Here is a 12097-nt window from a genome sequence, read left to right as displayed (position 1 = left end):
TGTTCCTGTGTATGCGTTGGAGTTTCAGAAGCAGCAGTTTGTGGATGTGGCTACTGGCTCTCTGGGCCAGGGCCTGGGTGTGGCCTGTGGGATGGCCTACACTGGGAAGTACTTTGACAAGTCCAGGTAAGAGTTCACACACATGCACACACTGAATTCTAAAGTGTTAAGCGTGGACTCTAGTTCATATTGTGGTATTTTAGAGGTCTTTAGAGCAGTGATCCCCGACCCTGATCCTCCAGTACCAACAGAACACAGCTTAGTTATAGCCCTGGACAAACACACCTCATGCAACTCATTGAGGGCCAGATGATTAGTTGACAAGTTTAATCAGGTGTGCTTCTCCAGGGCTACAATACACATGTGTACTGTTGGGGTACTCAAGGAGCAGTGTTGGGAAACACTGCTTTAGAGCATAGTGGGGTTTTTGAAGGTTCTCCATGTGTACAGTGCCTGCATGCTCTGCTATCCCAATTGTTCTGCTCTAATTACCACAGCCCTGGCAGACACAACTCTGTTCTTTTTTACCATCCAGAAATATTCTGTCTCAGAATCCGATTGGACCAGGTTTACATTAGTATTCATCACTCAGTCTATTGTTCAAAACCACACTCACATTCCTCAATCTAATTAAGGTTTGGGTTCAGGTTTTGTCTCGGAATGTGGATCTCCGATATGCAGAATGCTGATATTGCCAACGTCCAAAATGTGCCCTAGATACATTTGTACTGGAGAAGGATGTTGTGTGGACAGTGGTTAAAACTCATAACATAAGCAGATTATCAAACCATTGATTAAAAGGTGAGCGTTTGTTCTGTTCAAAGGTGCCTGTGTGGCTAGAAGCCTCAGTGGAGATATGAGGGAACAGAGTAGGTGTAGGTGTGATAGAATGAGAGAGGTGTAAAGGTTACCATCAAGCCCCCTAGTCAGACACACACACACACACACACACACACACACACACCTATCTCACCCACCCATCCCTTTCTCTTCCCCAGCTACCGTGTGTTCTGTCTGATGGGAGATGGGGAGCTGTCTGAGGGGGCAGTGTGGGAGGCCATGTCCTTCGCCTCCTACTACCAGTTGGACAACCTAGTGGCCATCCTGGATATCAACCGTCTGGGCCAGACCGACCCAGCGCCCCTGCAGCACCACGTGGAGAAGTACCAGAAACGCTGTGAGGCCTTCGGGTGAGTGTGTGTGAGTGGGTTTACAGGGAGAGAGTGATCATCTTTGTGAATGTGCTGGGAGAACTAGTCTGTGAATGTGTTAAGGCATATGTCAACATTAGTGGGCATATGTGGAATGTATTGTTTATGTGTGTATGAGTAGAGAAAGTGTGTTCATGTGTTTCCATATGTGAAATGGGTGTTCTGATGTGTTTCTACAGTTGGCATGCCATCATTGTGGATGGGCACAGTGTGGAGGAGCTGTGTAAGGCTCTGAGCCAGGCTCGCCACCAGCCCACTGCCATCATCGCCAAGACCACCAAGGGCAAGGGCATCCCAGGTACTCTCAGCCTCACATGACTACTGGTTACATTATATTACTCATACCAGGCCTCTATCTCAGTGATGGGCTATGCTCTATCTCAGTGATGGGCTACCCTCTATTTCAGTGATGGGCTTCCCTCTATCTCAGTATATGCACACACAAGTCACTACTGTATAATGTGTTGCGAAGGACCTTTTACTGACCATGTGACCTTGTTTCAGTACCAGTGTTTTTATTGGTCAGGTCACATGATCAGGAAAAACTCCTGGGCCTATGTATACGTATACAACATAATGTTGAGTATACTGTGTGCATTTTGATGTTGTGTATTCTGCTGTCCACGTTTGCCAGCTGTGGAGGATAAGATGGGCTGGCATGCCAAGCCCCTGCCCAAAGACATGGCTGAGGGAGTCGTGAAGGATCTGCAGGCGCGCATCATGAACAGCAGCAAGCGCCTGTACCCTGCCACGCCCGTAGAGGATGCCCCGCCAGTCAGCCTGTGCAACATCCGCATGCCCAGCGCACCCGCCTACAAGCAGGGAGAGAAGGTAACACATAGAACACACACCTCACCACAGGAGGACAGGCTAGTGGTCCTCCCCTCAGCAGCCTCCATTGCATCTCACCATTTACAGTACATCTGGGATTGTGCTCTCATCCCAATGACACAGGTGTCAACATTATTGACTGCACTGACACTTGGGACTCAGCCCATAGTCCTAAACAAGATATCATAAAATAAGCTGTCACAACTGTTATTTATTTATTTATTTTTCATTTTACCTTTATTTAACCAGGTAGGCTAGTTGAGAACAAGTTCTCATTTGCAACTGCGACCTGGCCAAGATAAAGCATAGCAATTCAACACATACAACAACACAGGGTTACACATGGAATAAACAAAACATAGTCAATAATACAGTAGAACAAAAGAAAACAAAAAGTCTATATACAGTGAGTGCAAATGAGGTAAGATAAGGGAGTTAAGGCAATAAATAGGCCATGGTGGCGAAGTAATTACAATATAGCAATTAAACACTGGAATGGTTGATGTACAGAAGATGAATGTGCAAGTATAAATACTGGGGTGAAAAGGAGCAAGATAAATAAATAAAACGGATGGCACTGTGAAAGACTGTATCCAGTTTGTTGAGTAGAGTGTTGGAGGCTATTTTATAGATGACATCACCGAAGTCGAGGATCGGTAGGATGGTCAGTTTTACAAGGGTATGTTTGGCAGAAGTGTTTTAGGGAGCGTTTGACAGTGATGAGGGGTGGTTGTTTGGTCGCAGACCCATTACGGATGTAGGCAATGAGGCAGTGATCACTGAGATCTTGATTGAAAACAACAGAGGTGTATTTGGAGGGCGAGTTAGTTAGGATTACATCTATGAGGGTGCCCGTGTTTACGGATTTGGAGTTGTACCTGGTAGGTTCATTGATAATTTGTGTGAGATTGAGGGCATCAAGCTTGGATTGTAGGATGGCCGGGGTGTTAAGCATGTCCCAGTTTCGGTCACCTAGTAGCACGAGCTCAGAAGATAGATGGGAGGCAATCAATTCACATATGGTATCGAGGGCACAGCTGGGGGCAGAAGGAGGTCTATAGCAAGTGGCAACAGTGAGAGACTTGTTTCTGGAAAGGTGAATTTTTAGAAGTAGCAGCTCGAATTGTTTGGGTACAGACTTGGATAGTAAAACAGAACTCTGCAGGCTATCTTTGCAGTAAATTGCAACACCGCCTCCTTTGGCAGTTCTATCTTGGCGGAAAATGTTATAGTTAGCGATGGAGATTTCAAGGTTTATGGTGGTTTTCCTAAACCAGGATTCAGACACGGCTAAGACATCTGGGAGCAGTGAGTAAAACAAACTTAGGGAGTAGGTTTCTAATGTTAACATGCATGAAACCAAGGCTTTTACCAAGGCTTTTACAGTTACAGAAGTCAACAAATGAGAGCACCTGGGGAGTGGGAGTGGAGCTAGGCACTGCAGGACCTGGATTAACCTCTACATCACCAGAGGAACAGAGGAGAAGTAGGATAAGGGTACAGCTTAATGCTATACGAACTGGCTGTCTAGCACGTTCGGAACAGAGAGTAAAAGTAGCAGGTTTCTGGGCACGATAGCATAGATTCAAGGCATAATGTACAGACAAAGGTAACTTTGAGTACTGTCAACTAGAAGGTTGTATAATGATGCATAAATAACAGGTAGACTTATTGGCTTATTGACTTGTTTTCTTATATTGCTTTCTTCTTCTTATTAATGACTGGTTGATTGATTGATAGATTAGTTGATTGGTTGATTAATTGATTGAATGGTTGTCTTTCTACAGGTTTCCACCAGGAAAGCCTATGGCATGGCCCTGGCTAAACTGGGTCGTTACAACGAGCGTGTGGTGGTCCTGGACGGAGACACCAACAACATCACCTACTCAGAGATCTTCAAGAACGAACATCCCAACCGCTTTGTGGAGTGTTACATTGCTCAACAGAACATGGTAGGAAATGAAACCCTCTTGAGTTGGTCCTGGTCACAGGTGATGTGGTCAGGGTCAGATGAAACTGATTGGAACTAAGTATGAACACTCTATAAACACAGACACTTTCTCTAACTTTCTCTAACCTCGCCAAGCTTTTAAAAGATGACCTGTCCTCCAAATAAATATTTTTGTAAAATATTAAATAAGAATCATAGAAATGTACTCAGATTAAAATAAGAAATACAATTGCAGCAGCATTGTGTGAATGGATGACCGCATGCGCGTACAGCCAATTCTCCTCACAACCGGAAAAATGGCGGACGGAAGACAGGGTGGTGAGGCAGGTGCTGCTTCTCATTCGAATGCTGTAATTTTATCTAAACCATCAGGTGTACGCCGATCCCAGCTAAGTAACTCATGCAAAGAGTTAAAGCGCAATTATGTGTTTTATCTCCAGTACTCTGCCATGATTGTCAGTTATGTAGCTGTTCTACTGATAATCTCAGTGCGTCCTTGCTGGGATGACACAGTTAGTCTACTACCGGAGAATATCAACACCAAACACATTGGTTCACCGTTCCACGGGAGCGGACAGTACACAGCATACCATAATGTTCTGAATAATGGCCAAGTCTACCTCGCTCCTTATTCTACTGAACCGCTTAGGCGTAACAACACAAGTCCAACATTTATCGGAAACTGTTAAACTACCTGTTCACTACCCTCCTGCTCTCCGGGATGTACAACTCAATCCTGGGCCCAATATCATCGAGCCAGTGATACGCACCGGAGTGGAGAGCGGTGGATGGCCTTGTCCACTGGTCGTCACCGCTGTGGAGGTGGGTGAGTGCTATGGTCCTATGGTTTCTCTCGACTCACCCGACTCCAGGATAGATTTTGACTCTTCAAACATACCAGAGTCGCTATATGCGATCCCTGACTCTGCTTCTGGTACGCAAGCTATTTTAATTAGTTCCCCGCATCCAGTGCAGGCGGGAGGGATTGTTAATTGCGCTACCGAACTGCCCCTAATCAAAACGAAACAAAACGGCCTAAACCCAGCCGTCAGAAAACACAGAAAATTTAACTTTTTTCAGTGTGTCAATCACTCTCGAGTCATCTGGGACCCACGAGCTAAGCCCAAGGGACTACTAGGGGGCACTTGAACATTCGTAGTGTCATTCCAAAAAGTGATCAAATTCAACATCTACTCACAGACTCCAACCTTGACTTTCTCTGCCTCTCAGAGACATGGCTCCATAAACACTCTCCATATGCTGCTTTGATTGTGCCTGGCTACAATGTTTTCAGGAGAGACAGGATTGAAGGAAGAGGAGGGGGTGTGATGATTTACATTAAAGAACATATCCGATGTAAACAAATTGAGTGGTCATGTGATAATGAACTAGAATGTATCGGCCTGAAAGTTACACTGTCTCCCCAAATGTCTTTTACCTTCATTGGAATGTATAGGCCACCTTCCACCAAAAGTGTGTTTTTTGATCAGTTTAATACCATGCTTAGGGAATGTGATTTTGGGAAAGAGGTCATCGTAATGGGAGATTTTAACATTAATTATGAAGACAAGTGTTGTAGGAAAACCCTCAAACGGATCACTAATACCTTTGACCTTACACAGCTAGTTAAAGGGCCAACCAGGGTGACTTGTTGCTCTAAAACACAGATTGATTTGGTGTTCAGTAATAAACCAGAGAGAGTGACTAAATCATTCAATATGGTTACTGGGCTGTCTGATCATAATCTGACACTTATAGCCAGAAAGCTGTCTAAGAGCAGGTTTAACCTCTCTACTGTTAGAAAGCCGGATCAACTCAGAATACCTAAGAGTGAATTAAACTATTTTGAAAAAGCAATTAAGGGAATAAACTGGAATGATCTCTTGTCCTATACAGACGTGAAAGCTGATAGTCAGGTTTTTCTATCCACAATCCAGACTACAATAAATGGCTTCCTAAAGAAAATCAAATCCAAACCTGGCCAAAAGAGCACTCTTCCTTGGCTAAATGGAGAAATCTGGAAATTGATGAAAGAACGAGATTATGCTCTAAAAATAGCCCTAAAATCTCCTGGAGGAGGGATAAATGATAAGGGGAGAGAGAGAGAACAAATTAGAGCATGACAGACGTAGGTTTACCATGTTGAGAAATAAGGTGATGAAAGAAATCAGACAGGCCAAGGCAAACTTTTTTATTAACATAATTGGTGAAGCAAAGGGAAATTCTAAATTGATATGGGAGAATCTAAAAAAATTAACAGGGAAAGACCATAGTAACACTGCAAAAAGACTAGAAATCATAGTGAATAACAATCTAACACAGGATGCAGTCGAAATAGCAATAGCCTTCAATTCCTACTTTATTGACTCTTTCAGGGCACTGACACAGAACCCCTCCACCGGTTTCTTGGGCTCAGTGCTAGTGAATGACACTCAACCTGTCTTCATCATAAGGGAGGTTTCTGAGTCAAAGGTGAACAAGGTGATTAGCTCACTAAAGAACTCTAAAGCCAAAGATGTGTTTGGGATGGACTCTACCTTTCTTACAAACTACAAAGAGTCACTCATTGGCCCCATTACTAAGGTCACCAACACATCTATTGGTCTCGGTGTGTTTCCAAGGGTATGGAATTCGGCCATAATAACGGCCATCTTTAAATCAGGCGACCCTGCTGACGTGAGTAACTACAGGCCCATTAGTATACTACCTGTGGTGTCAAAGGTTGTTGAAAAGTGTGTAGCAGAACAACTGATTGCCCACCTCAACAACAGCCCCTTCACATTACACAACATGCAGTTTGGCTTCAGAGCGAAACACTCCACAGAAACGGCCAACTGCTTTTTTCTGGAAAATGTGAAGTCCAAGATGGACAAAGGGGGTGCTGTTGGGGCTGTGTTTCTGGACCTAAGGAAGGCTTTTGATACTGTTAACCATGAGATTCTCATCACAAAATTGTCAAAGTTCAACTTTTCCCCTGATGCCTTGAGATGGATGAAATCATACCTTGAAGGCAGAACTCAGTGTGTCAGAGTGAGCAATGAGCTGTCGCCCTATCGTAGCTATGATGTGGGCGTGCCCCAAGGGTCAATACTGGGGCCCCTCCTGTTCAGCCTGTACATTAATGATCTGCCTTCTGTCTGTACTGGGTCTGAAGTTCAAATGTATGCAGATGATACAGTGATATATGTGCATGCAAAGAGCAAACAACAAGCTGCACAAGAACTCACTACTGTAATGGTCCAGGTTACAAAGTGGCTCAGTGACTCGTGTTTGCATCTCAATGTGAAAAAAACTGTTTGCATGTTCTTCACAAAGAGGGCAACAGATGCTACTGAGCCAGATGTCTATGTGTCAGGGGAGAAGCTCCAGGTGGTATCCGATTTTAAGTACCTTGGCATCATACTTGATTCCAACCTCTCTTTTAAAAAGCATGTGAAAAAGGTCATTCAAATAACTAAATTCAACCTAGCTAATTTCCGATTTATACGAAATTGTTTGACTACAGAGGTAGCAAAACTGTACTTCAACTCTATGATACTCCCCCACTTAACATACTGCTTGACTAGTTGGGCCCAAGCTTGCTGTACAACATTAAAACCTATTCAGTCTGTCTACAAACAGGCTCTCAATGTGCTTGATATGAAGCCCAATAGCCATCATCATTGTCACATCCTTAGAAAGCATGAGCTCTTGAGTTGGGAAAATCTTGTGCAATATACTGACGCATGTCTTGTATTCAAGATCCTTAATGGCCTGGCTCCCCCTCCACTCAATATTTTTGTTAAACAGAAAACCCAGACATATGGCAGCAGATCCACAAGGTCTGCCATGAGAGGTGACTGTATAGTTCCCCTAAGGAAAAGCACCTTTAGTAAATCTGCATTCTCTGTGAGAGCTTCCCATGTCTGGAATACACTGCCATCAGACACACATAACTGCACCACATATCACACTTTCACAAAATGCTTGAAGACATGGCTAAAGGTCAATCAGATTTGTGAACATGGTCCCTAGCTGTGTGTTGCCGCTTTCCATGTTGTCTGTTGTCTGTAGCTTGTGAGGTGTGGAAACACTTTGTTGCTTTTATGAATTTTGTCTTGCTGCTTTTTGCTCTATGTTGCTCTGTCTGTTAGCTACGTCTTGCTTGTCCTATGTTGCTATGTCTTGCTTGTTCTATGTTGCTATTGTCTATATTGTAATTGTTTTTAATAACCTGCCCAGGGACTGTGGTTGAAAATTAGCCGGCTGGCTAAAACCGGCACTTTTACCGAAACGTTGATTAATGTACACTGTCCCTGTAAAAATAAAAATAAACTCAAACTCATTTTGTGGCTCAGGTTAGCTCTCCTCTCTCCTCTACTTACGTCTCTCTCTCTGATGCTTAACAGAATGCCCTGTCCCCAGACCTGGGTTTGAACAGAATGCCCTGTCCCCAGACCTGGGTTTGAACAGAATGCCCTGTCCCCAGACCTGGGTTTGAACAGAATGCCCTGTCCCCAGACCTGGGTTTGAACAGAATGCCCTGTCCCCAGACCTGGGTTTGAACAGAATGCCCTGTCCCCAGACCTGGGTTTGAACAGAATGCCCTGTCCCCAGACCTGGGTTTGAACAGAATGCCCTGTCCCCAGACCTGGGTTTGAACAGAATGCCCTGTCCCCAGACCTGGGTTTGAACAGAATGCCCTGTCCCCAGACCCGAGTTTGAATATTATTTTAAATCTTTTAGATCCTTTGAGCATTTGCTCTAGCCTGGTTGAGGTGGGAGATATGTGGGCTTTTTTAGACTTCTCTTCACAGTCCTTTCTCATGAAATACACTTTTTTAAGGTCTGATTGCCTGAATCAAAAAATGTTCTCTCTCTGTGTTACTGAGGCTGGTATGGTGAATAATGCATGTAGGTCCATCCATAATGTAACACTGGGACTGTAGGGAGAGGCAGAGGGGCTGAGATGTGGGTCCATCCATAATGTAACACTGGGACTGTAGAAAGAGGCAGAGAGGCTGAGATGTGGGTCCATCCATAATGTAACACTGGGACTGTAGAAAGAGGCTGAGATGAGGGTACATCCATAATGTAACACTGGGACTGTAGAGAGAGGCAGAGAGTCTGAGATGTGGGTCCATCCATAATGTAACACTGGGACTGTAGAAAGAGGCTGAGATGTGGGTCCATCCATAATGTAACACTGGGACTGTAGAGAGAGGCAGAGAGTCTGAGATGTGGGTCCATCCATAATGTAACACTAGGACTGTAGAAAGAGGCAGAGAGGCTGAGATGTGGGTCCATCCATAATGTAACACTGGGACTGTAGAGAGAGGCTGAGATGTGGGTCCATCCATAATGTAACACTGGGACTGTAGAAAGAGTCTGAGATGTGGGTCCATCCATAATGTAACACTGGGACTGTAGAGAGAGGCAGAGAGGCTGAGATGTGGGTCCATCCATAATGTAACACTGGGACTGTAGAAAGAGGCTGAGATGTGGGTCCATCCATAATGTAACACTGGGACTGTAGAAAGAGGCTGAGATGTGGGTCCATCCATAATGTAACACTGGGACTGTAGAGAGAGGCAGAGAGGCTGAGGTGTGGGTCCATCCATAATGTAACACTGGGACTATAGAAAGAGGCTGAGATGTGGGTCCATCCATAATGTAACACTGGTACTGTAGAGAGAGGCAGAGAGGCTGAGATGTGGGTCCATCCATAATGTAACACTGGGACTGTAGAAAGAGGCAGAGATGTGTGTCCATCCATAATGTAACACTGGGACTGTAGAAAGAGGCTGAGATGTGGGTCCATCCATAATGTAACACTGGGACTGTAGAAAGAGGCTGAGATGTGGGTCCATCCATAATGTAACACTGGGACTGTAGAGAGAGGCTGAGATGTGGGTCCATCCATAATGTAACACTGGGACTGTAGAGAGAGGCAGAGAGGCTGAGATGTGGGTCCATCCATAATGTAACACTGGGACTGTAGAAAGAGGCTGAGATGTGGGTCCATCCATAATGTAACACTGGGACTGTAGAGAGAGGCAGAGAGGCTGAGATGTGGGTCCATCCATAATGTAACACTGGGACTGTAGAGAGAGGCAGAGAGGCTGACATGTGGGTCCATCCATAATGTAACACTGGGACTGTAGAGAGAGGCAGAGAGGCTGAGATGTGGGTCCATCCATAATGTAACACTGGGACTGTAGAGAGAGGCAGAGAGGCTGAGATGTGGGTCCATGCATAATGTAACACTGGGACTGTAGAGAGAGGCAGAGAGGCTGACATGTGGGTCCATCCATAATGTAACACTGGGACTGTAGAGAGAGGCAGAGAGGCTGAGATGTGGGTCCATCCATAATGTAACACTGGGACTGTAGAGAGAGGCAGAGAGACTGAGATGTGGGTCCATCCATAATGTAACACTGAGACTGTAGAGAGAGGCTGAGATGTGGGTCCATCCATAATGTAACACTGGGACTGTAGAAAGAGGCTGAGATGTGGGTCCATCCATAATGTAACACTGGGACTGTAGAGAGAGGCTGAGATGTGGGTCCATCCATAATGTAACACTGGGACTGTAGAGAGAGGCAGAGAGGCTGAGATGTGAGTCCATCCATAATGTAACACTGGGACTGTAGAAAGAGGCTGAGATGTGGGTCCATCCATAATGTAACACTGGTACTGTAGAGAGAGGCAGAGAGGCTGAGATGTGGGTCCATCCATAATGTAACACTGGGACTGTAGGGAGAGGCAGAGAGGCTGAGATGTGAGTCCATCCATAATGTAACACTGGGACTGTAGAGAGAGGCAGAGAGGCTGAGATGTGGTCCACCCATAATGTAACACTGGGACAGTAGAGAGAGGCAGAGAGGCTGAGATGTGGGTCCATCCATAATGTAACACTGGGACTGTAGAAATAGGCTGAGATGTGGGTCCATCCATAATGTAACACTGGGACTGTAGAGAGAGGCAGAGAGGCTGAGATGTGGGTCCATCCATAATGTAACACTGGGACTGTAGAGAGAGGCAGAGAGGCTGAGATGTGGGTCCATCCATAATGTAACACTGGGACTGTAGAAAGAGGCTGAGAGGTGAACGGAGGGGAACGGCACCGCAGTACCTCCAGGCTCTGATCAGGCCCTACACCCAAACAAGGGCACTGCGTTCATCCACCTCTGGCCTGATGTGGGTCCTCCCTACCACTGAGGAAGCTGAGATGTTCCCCGCTCAGCCCAGTCAAAACTGTTCAGAGAGGCTGCTCTGGTCCCCCCAATGGTGGAACAAACTCCCTAACACGACGCCAGGACAGCGGAGTCAATCACCACCTTCCGGAGACACCTGAAACCCCACCTCTTCAAGGAATACCTAGGATAGGATAAGTAATCCTTCCATCCCCCCTCCCCCTTAATGATTTAGATGCACTATTGTAAAGTGGCTGTTCCACTGGATGTCAGAAGGTGAATTCACCAATTTGTAAGTCGCTCTGGATAAGAGCGTCTGCTAAATGACTTAAATGTAAATGTAAATGTAGATGTGGGTCCATCCATAATGTAACACTGGGACTGTAGAGAGAGGCTGAGATGTGGGTCCATCCATAATGTAACACTGGGACTGTAGAGAGAGGCTGAGATGTGGGTCCATCCATAATGTAACACTGGGACTGTAGAGAGAGGCAGAGAGGCTGAGATGTGGGTCCATCCATAATGTAACACTGGGACTGTAGAGAGAGGCAGAGAGGCTGAGATGTGGGTCCATCCATAATGTAACACTGGGACTGTAGAAAGAGGCTGAGATGTGGGTCCATCCATAATGTAACACTGGGACTGTAGAGAGAGGCAGAGAGGCTGAGATGTGGGTCAATCCATAATGTAACACTGGGACTGTAGAAAGAGGCTGAGATGTGGGTCCATCCATAATGTAACATTGGTACTGTAGAGAGAGGCAGAGAGGCTGAGATGTGGGTCCATCCATAATGTAACACTGGGACTGTAGAAAGAGGCAGAGAGGCTGAGATGTGGGTCCATCCATAATGTAACACTGGGACTGTAGAAAGAGGCTGAGATGTGGGTCCATCCATAATGTAACACTGGGACTGTAGAAAGAGGCTGAG

The 12097-nt window shown here is 45.5% G+C and overlaps 1 protein-coding gene across 1 annotated transcript in view; it reads left to right on the top strand.

Moving 5' to 3' along the window:
- LOC135541528 (transketolase-like) overlaps positions 1 to 12097 on the top strand; it is a 37720-nt gene that overhangs the window by 6656 nt on the left and 18967 nt on the right. Inside the window, exons 4-8 of the mRNA XM_064967840.1 lie at positions 23 to 126; positions 999 to 1190; positions 1391 to 1509; positions 1846 to 2042; positions 3830 to 3994. Of these exons, the coding sequence (XP_064823912.1) occupies positions 23 to 126; positions 999 to 1190; positions 1391 to 1509; positions 1846 to 2042; positions 3830 to 3994 (777 nt within the window). The remainder of the gene's footprint in view (positions 1 to 22; positions 127 to 998; positions 1191 to 1390; positions 1510 to 1845; positions 2043 to 3829; positions 3995 to 12097) is intronic.

Source organism: Oncorhynchus masou, chromosome 6 (assembly GCF_036934945.1).
Source record: "Oncorhynchus masou masou isolate Uvic2021 chromosome 6, UVic_Omas_1.1, whole genome shotgun sequence".
Lineage (NCBI taxonomy): Eukaryota > Metazoa > Chordata > Actinopteri > Salmoniformes > Salmonidae > Oncorhynchus > Oncorhynchus masou.
This window is presented reverse-complemented; position numbering and strand designations above follow the sequence as displayed.